Source organism: Bos javanicus, chromosome 5, assembly GCF_032452875.1.
Source record: "Bos javanicus breed banteng chromosome 5, ARS-OSU_banteng_1.0, whole genome shotgun sequence".
Classification (NCBI taxonomy): domain Eukaryota; kingdom Metazoa; phylum Chordata; class Mammalia; order Artiodactyla; family Bovidae; genus Bos; species Bos javanicus.
In genome coordinates, this window is record NC_083872.1 from 115,020,341 (window position 1) to 115,034,771 (window position 14,431).

Below are 14,431 nucleotides of genomic sequence, written 5' to 3' on the forward strand. Positions count from 1 at the left end.
TGCCCACCCTGGGCTAGGCTCAGGCTCTGAGCTCCAGGAGATGGGTCAGGACTCAAGGACTAGAGGCAGATGTGGGCATGGGACAAGGGCCATGATGGGAGTCAGGGGAGGCCAGTCACTGGGCTGGGCTGGCACGGTCCCCTCAGGCCTGATGGGCAGATCTGGGCTCCTTGGCCAGGTCCTTGGGAGGAGCGGCCTTAGGCTGGAGGGAGCTGGTGACAAGGAGGCTGCAGAGGAAGCAGAAGCCAGCAAAGGCGAATTTTCAGAGCCTGGAATTGGGTGAAGCCCTGGGTTGCTCTTCTCCCAAATTCTGCAATAAACACTTATCCTGGACAAGCGGGGGTATCAGGAAGGTTCCAGGGTAGCCGCTCCCTGGGAACACGGTGCCGACTTTCTTGTTTAGCAAATGGTGCCAAGTGGGTGTAAGGGGCAGGGGGTGGAATGCTGGGGTCTCCAGCCAGGAGGGAGGGAAGGTTGGGGAGACCCCACACCAGGCCCGGGAGACGTCTGGAAGGATGGCAGGGGATGTGGCAGAGCAGAGAGACCCACTCATGCCCTGTGACTCAGGCCATCCCTATGGATGAAGGGGGCAGGTGACCCCCCCCCCAAGACTGATGGATGTGACTGGCCAGCTCCTGCCTCAAGGCCATCCCAGGTCTGGCCCACAGCAGGGACCCAACATGTGTTCCAGGGCTGTACGAACGGGTGGATGGGGACGCGGACGATGTGACTGCCCGCCCAGGGTCTGGGGAACCAGCGGCACCTCCCTCCGCCCGTCTCACCCGACCAACCTGAGGAGCTGGTCCTTCGTCCTGGAACAGACCTCGAGGGCCAAGCTCCTCAGCAAGCCTTGCATCCACCACAAGTCGGCGGGCATGTCCGGCAGCCACTCCACCAATCTGGAAGGAGAGGCAATGACAGTGGCCCCGGTCTGTGCCCAGCCTGGCAGAGCCCACCCTCCCCATGGGGCTGGCGCAGAGCTGGGGGCCCCCGCACCCAAGCACCAAGGCTAAGGGAAGGAGGAAGCGGGGTACAGAGCTCCAGGCACATTGACTGCACTGTAGAGCAGGTCAGCACCTGCAGAGGCACCAGGTGCGGGGGACGGTCCCCATGGACCATGGACTTGATGGAGACCACCAGGCCCTCAGGGCCATCGACTCCAAAGGGCACAGGTGGGAAGCCCTGGGGTGGAGAGGCCAGGGCCCTGGGGTCAGGCCGGCTTGCACTGCAGCCCCGCTGCCCTCTTCATCCGCTGTGTGGTCTAGGCAGGCCAGGGAAACTTTCTGGGCCTCAGTTTCTCACCAGCCAAGTGAGGACCATCCCCTTACCGCCTCCACGTTTCTATCCCCCCTCCTCCTCCCCAGAACAGCCCCTGCCCTCCACCCTTCATGCCCCTTCATCCACGCTCCTTTAGGCTGCCAGCGGCTTCTTAAACACATCTGAGCCTGGCCTTCCCATGCCCAGTGCCCTCCTGGGACTCCCCACCTAGACCACTCAGGATCAGCAGAGGGCAGCATCACCCAGCTACAGCTGAGAGCACGCCTGGCCAGGCACTTTCTGAGACTCAGGCAGCCCACCGCGCGCACTGCGACAAGCCAAACACGAACTGAATGTCCCCCCTTGTTTCTGGGCCTTCTGCCCCTATTATTGTAACCGGTATGTCGAGTATGTGGTGCTCAGTCGCTCAGCTTTGTCTAACTCTTTGAGACCCCATGGACAGGAGCTCGCCAGGCTCCTCTGTCCATGAGGTTTTCCAGGCAAGAGTACTGGAGCAGGTTGCCATTTCCTGCTCCAGGAGATCTTCCTGACCCAGGGATCAAACTCCCTTCTCCCTGCATTGGCAGGTGGATCTTTACAACTGAGTCACCAGAGAAGCCTCAAAACATCACCCTGCTTTGGCCAGTAATCAAACCCGGGCCTCCCACCTGGCAGGCGAGAACTCTACCACTGAATCACCAATGCTGTGGTTGAGCCTGTAGTTTACAGAAAAGACCCCTGCGGTCTAGGCTGGTGACTCCATCAACACTCATACATTGATCTTCTTTTTGTAACTGAAATGGCTAGAATTTGCATTTGTCTTTTTTTTTTAATTTTAACTTGTGGTTGCAGTCTAAAAGCTCTGCATAAGAAAAAGTCCACATCAGCAGAAAGCTGACTCCCAGCTTTGGGTCACCAGCAGTTCAGACAGCAGGGCTGACCCTGTCATGGACTCTGCATGGAGTGGGCCAGAGACAAGTGGCTCGCTATCACAGACCTTCTTCCAGGGAATGGGGAATTTTTTAAAAATACAGATCTCTGCATGACACTTTGCTGCCAAAATCCTCCACGGCCTTCCTGTAACCATCAGGATAAAGACCACACCCCTCACCTGGCCACAGACCCCCGTGTGTCTAGCCCCTGCCAGCTTCCTCAGCTCCATCTTGTACACACTCCAGATTTTGGCTTCAGCCACACTAGCCTCCCTTTCTGCTCTTCTGATGAGCTTTACTCCCTCTGCCTTCTGCCCCAGGACCTCTGCACATGCTGCTCCATCCTTCTTGGCCTAGTGGACTCCTACTCATCCTTACTCATCAGATTATAGCTCAGAAGTTACCTCCTCTAAACAGCCTTTCCTGATCACATAGCCACTCTTGCGAGCTGCTCCAGTTCACAGCCACTGTACACCTCTCCTAGGAATCCATAGCCACTGTCGATCTCTCTAGGTATCTGCAGGCACAGCCGGATGGCACAGATAAATACGTGACGATCGGTGGGCTGTGATCCCCAGAAGGTCAGGGCTGGGTCTCGGTCAGTCCTGCCTCCCGGCCCCCAGACAAGGCCTGACCCTCAATAACTGTTGGTGGAATGAATGGACAAACAACAGGGAGTGATCCATGAACCAGCAAAGTCAGATGGTTAGTGAAGGCCTATCCACAGCCAGTCTGCTCTGGAAAGGCCTCGTTTTACAGAAAAGGAATCTGGGGCCCAGAGAGGTCAAGATACCTGGCCTGGGCCACACAGTTAATCTGAGGCAGATCAACCCCTAGAGCTACCCTCAGAAAGAACTCGTTTCCTCTGAGGCTCTGACAGGTGCAACAGTGGACCAAAGATCCTAGAGGCAGGAAGGTCCAGGCTGACCACGAGGCCCCGTTTCCGGTGGACTAAAGTCACAGCTGTTACCCAGCCACCCCATCAGTCCCGTCTTCCAAAGGAGACCAAGACTCCTCAGGGCCTGCAGCCAGCGTCAGGCAGTTTGGGGACACCAGCCCTGCTCTGCCCCTCGCCCCAGTGCCCCAGTGACCTTCCTGCCATGGGCACCAGTCTCAACGGGTCAGACCCTTCCCAGGACCCCTGGCCACGCCTCACCTTCTGCTCCGGAAGTAGACATACTTAAAGGGCAGCAGCAGGTACGTCAGCGCCCACCCAGGCCCTGAGTGGCAAAAAGAGGCCCAGGCACTGGGGTCCCGCATGCAGGCTTTCTTCAGTGCTACGAGAGAGGCCACGGTTGCCCCTCACCCCTCCGGCCACCCCCTCAAGGTCACCCTTAGGGAAGACAGCCCGAGCCCCGTCTCTACCTCCCACGGCCCACAGAGGACGCCCCCACTCCCAGCCAGTCTGCAGGGGAAGCAGCTGCATTGATGGAGCCCCGCCCAGGCTCCCTCGTTAGTCCTAAAACGGCAGAGTGTGCCCCTTTCACAGATGAGTAGACTGAGGCTCAGAGTGGAGCAGTGACTCACCCAAGCCCATTGCCAGGAAGTGGTGGGGCCAAGATAGAGGCTGTTGGGCTCCCTGCACTTCTTCCACCTCTCCTGCCCTTCTGGAAAATCTGCTTTGGCCCCTGGGGGGACAAGTGCCCACCATACCTCCTTCCCATAACATCAGCGCTATTGATGACAGCAGCTGTGACCACACAACCACTTCCTAAGCTCCCAACCCCTTAACTGATCAGCGTGCAAGGGCCCAGCATTCTGGCTGGGACACAGACAGAACCCGAATCCTGACCTCCAAACTATGGCTTGGCCATGCACACACCACCAGCCTCAACTCCAGGTTCCTGAAAACACAGTCCCAAGACCTAGCTCCCTGTAACCTGCCACGTGGCCTAGGGTGGGTCCCTTCCTGTCCCTGAACCAGGTCACCGCCTCTGAAAAATGGGATACAGGTAGTATCTCCATCAGTAGAGGAGACCAGGATTAGGATTAGGAGATGCTGTAAAGGCCTTCAGAGAAGCTCTCTGGTGCCCCCTTGTGGCTGCAGGGACACCGCCGGGGGTTCCAGAGCCCCAAGGTTGGACCTCAGGAGCTCAGCGTAGATGCAGACTTCGTCTTTGTGCCATATGTGGTCTCCCAGGCAGAAAGAGGGGCTCGCCTCATTTCCTCACCCACCCCCTTGCCCCTGCTCTGGGCTCAACCACCATCACCTCTCCTCCCAGCTTCCCACCTCTTCAGCCTGTCCCCTCCCAGCTGGGTGTAGCCAACACTGGGACCCAGAGTTCAGAGCAATCATGAACTCTGAAAGTGAGGCGTCGCCCCAGTGGCTCCCAGTCTCTTTCCTCCTGCAGCTTTGGAGGCCTTCTTCCCCACCCTCCAGTCGTCCCCAAGCCGATCTCTGCTAACCCACCTCTCCCTCAGCCCCAGGGGCCCCTCCCCTCCCCACCAACCCAGGGACATTTGCACAGGCCACGCCCACTGCCTGGATGCTCATCTGGCCCCTCTTTTGCTTGGCCAACTCCTCCATTCACACTTCACTTAGGTGCTGCTCAGACTCCCGCTCCCACGACCACGACATGTGTCTGCCCTTTCCTGTTGCTGCCTTTGTGACATTTAGGTCACTGAGCAGGAGGGCTGACTAATTGCTTTGCCAGCTGGGTGACCTTGGGCAGTTGCTTAAGCTCTCTGTGTGACGGTTTCCTCAACTGTCCAGTGGGGACCATTCAGCACCATCCTCAGAGTATCTGGGGCGGGCGGTGGGGTGGTGGTAAAATGAGTCTGTCTCCACCTGGAGAGCCTGTGTGCGCCTCTCCTTTGTCCCTCAGCACCTTCCGCCCTTCTTTGGGCAGTGGGCAAAGACCTGGCTTTCTCAGGCACAGACTTGGGTTCGAATCCCCCAGTTGTAGGTCCTGAGACCTTGGTGAGCCCCTTCCCTTCTCTGAGCTTCAGTTTCCTCATCAGCGAAAAACACTCAGGCCCGCTCGGGTTGTGGTGAGGAGTGAAGGGGACAACATGTACGAGGCATGGGCACCACGCCCAGCACGCCTGAGTCCTGTCCTCTTGCATATCACGAGCACCTTCAAGGTGGGGTCCCCAGCCCCAGGCCCCTCACGTGCAGGGCACCTGGCAGGTGAGCATGGATGGGATGGGAGGGGCAGTACCAGCCTCCAGCTCTGGGGAGAGGTGCTCACAGTCGGGCACATCCTTGACCAGCACATTGGGCACTGCCCAGTTGAGCGACAGGCCTCTGTCATGGGCAGCATCTGGGGTCCCGTCAGCTGGGGCTGGGGGCTCCTTAGACACCAAGCTCCACAGCACTGGCTCCTTGGTGAGTCCTGGGTTGGGGAGAGGAGGGACGCAATGGGTCAGCACAGCTGGAGCGTCCCAGTGACAGTGACCGCCCCCCCGCAGCGCTCCATGCTGCCCTCACCACCCGCACCCCTCGACGCCCGAACCCAGCTCTGGGGACCCGCTGACCGCAGGATGAGTGGACCCTTGGCTGGTCCTGAATGACTTTGTCCTGAGCTCCCCGGCCCTGCTCTGTCTGCCGTCTGATTCCTGTGCACTTTCTGGTGGTTGACAGAGCCCAGGCCCAGAAGACCCAACCCAAGGCTCAGATCCTGGGGTCACCACCTGCCAGCTCTGTGCATGGTTTCCCTCCCTAGAAAACGGGGGGAATGAAGGCCTGCTGTGTATGGCTGTTTGGATGCAATGAATCAGATACAACGAACACACAAAGCTTGAGCCCGGGTCTGAGCTTTCTATGTCTGAGCACATATTATGTGCTCCGTGAGTGCTTCCTGCTGCTGAGGGTTTGGGGCCATAGAGTGGGGATCAAGTGTCACGGACCCTGGAGCCAGAAGGCCTGAGTTCAAGTCTCAGCCCTACCGTGTTGAAGAGCATGGCCCTGTGGGATGACAGCCAAGCTCTCCAGCTAAGAAGACCTCTCTGACCCTCCCAGTGCTCCGTCTCACACACACACACACACACACAATCCTATGGCCCCACTGAGGTGTGCACCCTCGAAGTGCCAAGTTCTGTTCCTTTGCTCTTGCTCTTCTTCTCCCTACCTAGAGTGCCCTCTTGTCAATATTTCTGCAGCCTTCATGACTAGTTAAAACCCAGCTTCTCAGTCACCACCTCCAGGAAGCCCTCGTTACCCACCCAACCCACCAGACGGGGCCAGGTGCCCCTGCTGGGCTCCCGTGACCCTGAGCATCCCTCCATCATCCCTGGGGGATGTCTCTCTCTTGATCTGTTCCCCCGGCACCAGGCAGTGGGTAGCTGGAGACCAGGACACGTGTGCGATTTCTCCCTGGGTCCCCAGCATCCGGCACAGAGCAGACGCTGAGGAAGAGAATGAACGAGCCAAGGTCCTTGGGAACTCAAATGGCTGAGAGGCGGAGCCACCTGGCACTCACATAGGGGGGCGATGCCCAGCTCCTGTGGGGGGCTGCCACCTACCGCGTCTCTCCAGGAACCTCAGGGCATCCAGGTAGCCTTGTCTGCAGCTGTTGGCCATTACCTGCCACCACACGGGTCAGGCTGAGGGGCAGCAGGCCTGCGCCTACCCCTCGAGCCAGTAGTCACAGGCCAGAGACTCATCTTCAGCTGGACCCCAGGACAGCCTGTGCTTCCCGAGACCCCCTCTCAGCAGGGCTTGAGGACCCCAAGGGTCCCTGGCCAGCACTGGACCTCGGGGAGACATGTCTTCTCCAGCAACTCCCTCCCTGCAGCTTCATTCACCTTCCCACTCTGAGACGCCCTGGCTGGGGGCTTTTGCTCCAACTCTCCTTTCTCTGGCCTCAGTTTCCTCCTCTGGAAAATGGGATCACAAGGCCTGGCCAGGGATGTCTGGGCCCCTACAGATCAGTACACGGCAGTGCCCTTTGCCCTCGGATGTTCGTGGCCAGGACCACCCTCAGATGGCCAAGGCTCTCAGTCAGAGCCCTGCCAGGAACAGGGAGTCCCCTGCAGGCCCAGGAAAGCCTGCGAGTGACCTCTCGACGGCTGCACCACCTTTCTGAGAGCCTCACCTTCCTCGGTTGTAAAATCGGGCTGAGATTTTCTGTCCACTCCATGGGTGTAGGGAGGATCAGCTTAAATGAACAGGACTTTGTTTCATGAATTACAAAATGCACACAACCATAAGAGAAGTGGAGGACCAGAGGAGGCCGGGGTGACTGGTGTGAAGGAGCTTGTTAGGATCACAAACTGTCAAATCACCCACGTCCCAGAAATCCCAAAGAGCAAAAAGCAGGAAACGAGGCTCTCTTGTCCACGTTTTTCTGTGCTTGTACCTTGCTGCCATACAGATGGTCAATCTGGCCACAGTCTAGGGCAGCCGTTAGGGCTGAGCATGGGTTTGGACTAGCTGAGGATCTGAAGTCTGGCTTGTTGTTTCCAGGCTGGGTGACTTTGAAGAAGTTTGCTTACCCTCTCTGAGCCTCGGTGTCCTTCCCTGAGGAGCAGAGATGACCACAATACCTGGTCATGAGCCTGACCCTGAATAGCACCTGCAGAGCCCTGGCTTAAATCCCAGTTCAGCAGAGGTTGCCTTGGGGTGCTGCCCCGATATGAAGCATGAGGCAAGACACATTGGGAGCCCAGGCTGAGTTCAAGGGCTTGACCATGAGACTCAGGACACACGTCCTAACTGCCCCGAGCTTGTGGGGAAGGCTCCTGGGCACAGAATCTGACTCACCGGGCACTAGATCATGGCCAAGCCTCTAACACCTTCAAGGCTGGTCATGGGGTGGGGGCCAGACCTACCTCGGGGGTGGAAGGGATGAGGCAGGTGATGCCCCGGAAGAGGTTCTTGGTGGAGATCTGGAAGTTGGCACTGAAGGCGTTCATCTCGTGTATACTAGCCGAGCTGCTCTGGGGACAGATGTCCACTGTCCCGTTTGGTGGAGGGTGAGTCCACGAAGGGCATGTTGTCGCTTAGAGCACCGTCAATGTAGCGCTGCAATTCAGGGGGCCTTGCTGCCCTCGGGGTGCTCTCTGCCCACACGGCCACGAAGCCACCCCCAGAAACTGGCTGCAGCAGGTCACCTCCAGCTTCCCCGAACGACTAGGTTGACCCCTCGCCCAGGATGCTCTGAGCACCCCTGGGACCAGGGGGCGGGGCTGACACACCCAGTAGATGCTCCAGGAGCCCTGGGTCCTCTACCCACACACCTCTCAGTAGGGATGGGGCGGACTGGGTCACTGAGCCCCCGAAGTGCACTTACCTTCCCCCTGAACGTGGGAGGAATCGTCCCACAGTAGAAAGGGAAGTACGCGGTGCAGACCAAGGCCTGGGAAGACAAGCCAGTGACAACACAGTCGTTTACGCTCCTGGCATTCAGAACCTGCTCTGGGAGTGGAGTCTAACCCAGAACAGCCCACACCGGTGTCAGGAGAGCTGTGTCCAGGGAGGGGAGGTATCACCTCGTCCCAGCCTAGCTCTCAAAGTTAAGAAGGGATTTGAGAACTGCGGTTCGGTGCTTAGGGCTCAGTGCTTCCACCGCAGAAGCAAGGGTTCAATCCCTGTTCGGGGAACTAAAATCCTGCAGGCTGTGGAGTGCAGCCAAAAACCAGAAACATAAGAGGGGATTTGAACAGGAGTCCACCTGCCCTCCTCTTCCTGCTGGGCCCCTTGCTGACTCAGGACTGCTTCTGGGACTTTCCCCTCAAGGATAGACACCAAGCACCATTTCTCCTTTATCCAACTGCCAGGAATTCTCCACCAAGAATCTAGGTATATGTCCTAAAGTGTGTTCCCTGGACCAGGGGTCATCCTACGAGGGGCACCTCTGACAAAAACTCTGATTCTCTCCTCATTTGGAAAACACTGTCTACTCCTCCCAGTAGAGGCTCTGACAAGTCCTGCAGTGAAAAAGATGCTTAACAGAGACCCTGATTCGGGTGATGTTTGGGGGCTGGAGGAGTCTCCACTGGGGGCAGGGCCGCTCTCCTGTGCATCGCAGGATGTTTAACAGCACCCCCAGCTTGTACCCTGTAGCTACCAGTACTCTGTGTGCATATGCACACGCACACACACACACACTCACATAGAGCCGTCACAGCCAAAAGTGTCTCCAGTGTTGCTAAATGTCTCCAGGGGGAAAGATCACTCTTCGTTGAAAACTGCTGACCTAGAGCTTACCAGACTCACTGAGCACAGAACACTGTCTCTTGGGACTCAACTCCTAGAAACGTCCCTCTAGCCCTTTCTGAGAGATGCAGAACCCATCCCACCTCTGATAGGATAGAGGTGCAGGTGAGAGCTTTGTTGCCACGGATTCGTCATCAGAGCAACAGCAGCTAATGTTTACTGAGCATCTACTGACTGCCAGGCCCTGGGCTACGTGTCATCCAGGCCAGGATGCTGGGACACTCACTGGAGTCCCAGGAGCCCATGGACATGAACGCACAGCAAATGGCCCCGCTCTTGCACACACTGGGCTTCCCGCCTGCCAATGTGGGAGACATAGAGACGCAGGTTTGATCCCTGGGTCAGGAAGATCCCATCGAGGAGGGCATGACAACCCACTCCAGTATTCCCGCCTGGAGAATCCCATGGACAGAGGAGCCTGGTGAGCTACAGTCCATAGGGTCGCGAAGAACTGGACATGACTGGAGCAACTTAGCACAGCACCCCATACACCCGTCAGCACCCAGAGATGGTCCCCGTGCTGGGCGATGGGGCACCACGGTGAAGAGGATTCTGCTGCAGGGACCCGGGTGGCAAGGCTGGGCAGAGATGTGCCTGACACCTCTCTGAGCTCCCTGTAGACCCAGCCCCTCTCTGACCATGGGGCTCCCTGTCATATCCCCTTCCGATACTGGATTGCTTCTTATTTCCTTACACGAGCTTGTGGCCATTATCTGTACCCTCACAGGTTTGAATAGGAGCCCCCGGAAGACAAGGATTTTTGTCTGTCATTCTGCTGTCCCACTTGGGGTGGTGACTGGCACATAACAGAGAATTGATGCTTCTCTGCTGCATCCAAAGGCACCTGGAGGACCAGGTTGGGGGTGCACAGGCACCCCCTCTTCCGGGAAGAGCAGACCCAGTGGGGGCAATGACTGAAGAAGCCTGACTTTGCCCCCCACCCCCAGCCATATCCCTCCATGTAGAGCCGAGGGGCCTCCGAACAGCAGGCTTGGGAGCCATACTCACGTGGCCGCCCCTCTGTGCAACTCAACTCCCTCCTTAGTAAACATCTCCTGCTTGATCCGCACCCCCCTCCCCAGGGCCCCAGAGAAGTGTCTGCTCTGGAAAGTGCCTGCAGGTCACTTGGGTAGGAGATGGCACTCACTCACCTGCTGCCAGGCCCTGCGTCCCGCCCCCTGCTCACCTCAATGACCTCATCGCGGGTGGCGAAGTCGGTGACAATGAAGTTCTTGCCCTCGGGCCAGTGGGTCAGCGAGATGCCCAGCCGCTGGGAGGCCAGGATGTGAATGTCTGTGGGCAGCGAGTCTTGCAGGTCCTGCCTGATGGTCTCGATGGGCATGAAGGTGGGGTGGAAGATGCCCAGGCTCAGCTGCTCCACTCGCTTGACCATGGCCAGGATGAGGGAGCAGCACAAATCTGCAGGGTGGGGGAGGGAGGGGGCCTTCAGCCCCCGCCCTCCCTCCCAGGTGCCAGGGGAATGAATGGTCTCCCCTCTCCAACTCCAGCTCAGAATTTCTGTGTCCGGCACTGCCTTCAAACACTCTGTGCAGGGGGCTTCCCTGGTTGTCCAGTGGCTAAGACTCTGGGTTCCCAAAGCTGGGGGCCTGGGTTCCATCCCTGGTCAGGGATCCCTGGATCCCACACACTGCAACTAAAAGATCCTGTATGCCACAACTAAGGCCAGGAGCAGCCAAATAAATAAATATTAAAATAAATAAATCAATGAATAAATGCTCTGTGCAGCCTCTTGACCTTGGGAACGGTTTTCCAGGCTCTAAGCCTCAGATTTATCCTCTGGAAAATGGGGATGCCCGTGGTCCCCCGTCCTAGGGGTTCTCATAAGGATTAAGTGAGAACAGGCTGGCTGTAGGGAGCGCAGGGCACCGCGCCAGGCTCCCTGAGACACTCCTCTCCGCTCCCACCCTCTCAGGTTGGAATCAGCCTCGACTCGGGCAGGTAAGCCGCGATGCTCCCTGCGCTCCTGATCCACGCAGTCAGTCCCCGGACTCACCGACAGACAGACCGCTGACGATGCTGACGGCGATGAGCGCCCCGGACGAGGAGCCGTAGAAGCGGCTGGCGCCGCGGAGGAGGCGCGGGCTGGCTGCCTCAGGCAGTGCATCACCCCCACGTGGTAGAGACCCAGGAAAGCCGCGCCCGCGAAGGACCGGCTCCAGCTGCCCTCCTTCTCGAAGCAGCTCGTGGCAATGGGACCAGACCCAGGGGTGCGGCTGGAACAGGGCCGGGAGGGATGATCGCTGGCCGACGGGGCAGAGAAGGGGTGCTCCAGCGGGAAGTTTCACCGGTTGAGTGCCGAGTTGGACTTGTGGCCAAGAGGTGAAGCTCAGGCCGGAGCCCAAGCCCCGCCCCCGGGCTGCATCACCCACCAGCCAATGAGGTCCCTCGAGCCGAGGCCCCCCCCCCCCACCATCCCCATACCAGGGTGTGCACCCGTGTGCCCTGGCAGCGTCAGCAGGATGTGGGCACCTTAACGTGCCCCCACACGCACGTCCTTGGCCGAGAGCACAGTCCCAGATTTCTGGGTGATGGGGCCCCGGTGAGCGGGACCAGCTCTTCTGCCAGGTCTCTGACACTCGTGATGGAAAGGCTGTTCCTGCCCCCATTTCGCGGATGAGGAAACTGAGAGTGCAAGCGAACCTGGTAGCCGGAAGTGGGGGAGTTGGACACATAATATCCATCAGGTCTCGGGGGTCAAGTCAGACTTAATTCTGCAGCTGTGCTGGATCAGGGACCTAGGAGAGCCCTGGGAGTGGGAGTCTGGGTTCTAAACTCCGCTGCCCTCCCCCAGCCCCAACCTGTGCCTGGGACTTTGCTCAAGTTCCTCACTCTGTCTGGGTTGCAGTTTTGCAGTATAATGTGAGGGCTTGGATGAGCATCTACAGAGACCTTTCTGCTCTGATTGCTGCTCCCCCAAATACAGATCTGTTAATGGACGTTTAGGTTGCTTCCATTTCTTGGCTGTTGTAAATAGTGCTGCTATGAACATTGGGGTGCATAGGAGAAAGAGAATTCCAGAAAAATCTACTTCTGCTTCATTGACTATGCTAAAGCCTTTGACTGTGTGGATCACAACAAACTGTGGAAAATTCTTAAAGAGAAGGGAGTATCTGACCATCTTACTTGCCTCCTGAGACATCTGTATGCAGGTCAAGAAGCAACAGTCAGAACCAGACATGGAACAACAGACTAGTTCAAAATTGAGAAAGGAGTACATCGAGTCTGTATCTCAACACCTTGCTTATTTAACTTGTATGCAGAGTATGTCATACAAAATTCCAGACCGGATGAATCACAGGGTGGAATCAAGATTTCGAAGAGAAACATCAACAACCTCAGATATGCAGAGGTCACCACCCTTATGGCAGAAATCGAAGAACTAAAGAGCCTCTTGATGAAAGTGAAAGAGGAGAGTGGAAAAGCTGGCTTAAAACTCAACATTCAAAAAACGAAGATCATGGCATCCAGTCCCATCACTTCATGGCAAAGAGAAGGGGAAAAAGTGGAAACAGTGACAGATTTTATTTGGGGGGGGGGGCTCCAAAATCACTGTAGGAGGTGACCGCAGCCGTGAAATTAAAAGACGCGTGTTCTTTGGAAGGAAAGCTATGACAAACCCAGACTACGTACTGAATAGGAGAGACATCACTTTGCCAACAAACATCCATATAGTCAAAGCTATGGTTTTTCCAGTAGTCATATACCAGTGTGAGAGTTGGACCATAAAGAAGGCTTAGTGTTGAAGAGGTGATGTTTTTGAATTGTGCTGGAGAAGGTTCTTGAGTGTTCCTTGGACTGCAAGAAGATCAAACTAGTCAATCCTAAAAGAAATCAATCCTTAATATTCACTGGATGGACTGATACTGAACTCGAAGCTCCGATACTTTGGTTACTTGATGCAAAGAGCTGACTCATTAGAAAAGACCCTGATGCTGGGGAAGATTGAAGGCAGGAGGAGAAGGGGACGATAAAAGATGAGATGGTTGGATGGCATCACCAACTCGATGGACATGAGTTTGAGCAAATTTGGGAGATAGTGGAGGACAGAGGAGCCTGGTGTTCTGCGGGAAGTCCATGGGGGTCACAAAGAATCAGACCCAACTTAGTGACTGAATAACAACAACAACAAAATACTTTTCTGCCATGTATTTTTAAAATAATGCATCAGTGGCGCCTTTTTGCCAGAGCATGAGTGGAGGGGCCGTTGTTGCTGGCCCTTTCCTCTTCTCCACCGTCCAGTTAGTGGGTTGATTAGGCCATCGGTTCTCAAGCCAAGGCTTGTTTCTTATTTAGTTCTGGGGAGCACCTGGCCGGCATGAATGATGTAGGGGAGAACAACTTTGAAGCCACAGAGGCGATCTCGAAGTAGATCCGGTGCACCAGGATCCTGGCGCCGAAGGAGCCGACGTCACTCTCCAGCGTCTAGCCGGAGGAGACATACAGGCAGCAGGGTGAACCCCTCAGAGTGTGTGACCACTGAGTGGCGGCAGTGCGGTTCATGACCAGCGAACTGGACGATCCCGAGGATATGCTTTCGTTTATTTCGAGAGAATAGATGACTCAAGGGAAGATAAGGAAAGGGCAAATGGACTGGAACTGGATGGTGGGAGAGTTTGTGTGGACTGTTCTGTCACCCAGAGGGCCACATACCTACAGCACGTGTACATATACACTGGCAGCCCGCCTTGTAGTGGTGGCCATGGTGGCGGAGGCGGAGGAGGTGGCAGAGCCGAGTTTCTTACTCTGATGCAGGGTGTGATCGTGGGCACAACAGGTATGAAGACTGTGATGACCGGTACAGAAGATCCCTTCTCCTTACTGTAGTCGATACAGATCATGGTCAAGCGCTCAGTCCTACAGCCCAAGACGCTATTGATAAACAGAGGGGTCGCAGTTGAGGACATCTTTTTCTCTTTCCTTTTATTTATTTTTTTTTTCAAATTTTGGATTTTCCCAAGCTTCTAATCCTTCCTACTCCATAAAAAGAACCCTTAAAAAATCGTATTTAACATCTACACTTGTTGATTGCATTGCTGTTTTCTATCCCTTTTATTATATTCTT

At 56.4% G+C, this 14,431-nt stretch overlaps 1 protein-coding gene across 1 annotated transcript; it reads right to left on the minus strand.

Moving 5' to 3' along the window:
• Positions 1-142: 142 nt before the first annotated feature.
• PNPLA5 (patatin like phospholipase domain containing 5) lies at positions 143-14,207 on the minus strand. The gene is given in 14 exon segments (XM_061419096.1): positions 143-227; positions 783-899; positions 3,346-3,466; positions 5,351-5,524; positions 6,654-6,714; positions 7,962-8,097; positions 8,099-8,154; positions 8,423-8,488; positions 10,535-10,767; positions 11,363-11,455; positions 11,458-11,635; positions 11,861-11,965; positions 13,720-13,791; positions 14,112-14,207. Coding segments are annotated over 14 exon segments (1,593 nt in total).
• Positions 14,208-14,431: the final 224 nt, after the last annotated feature.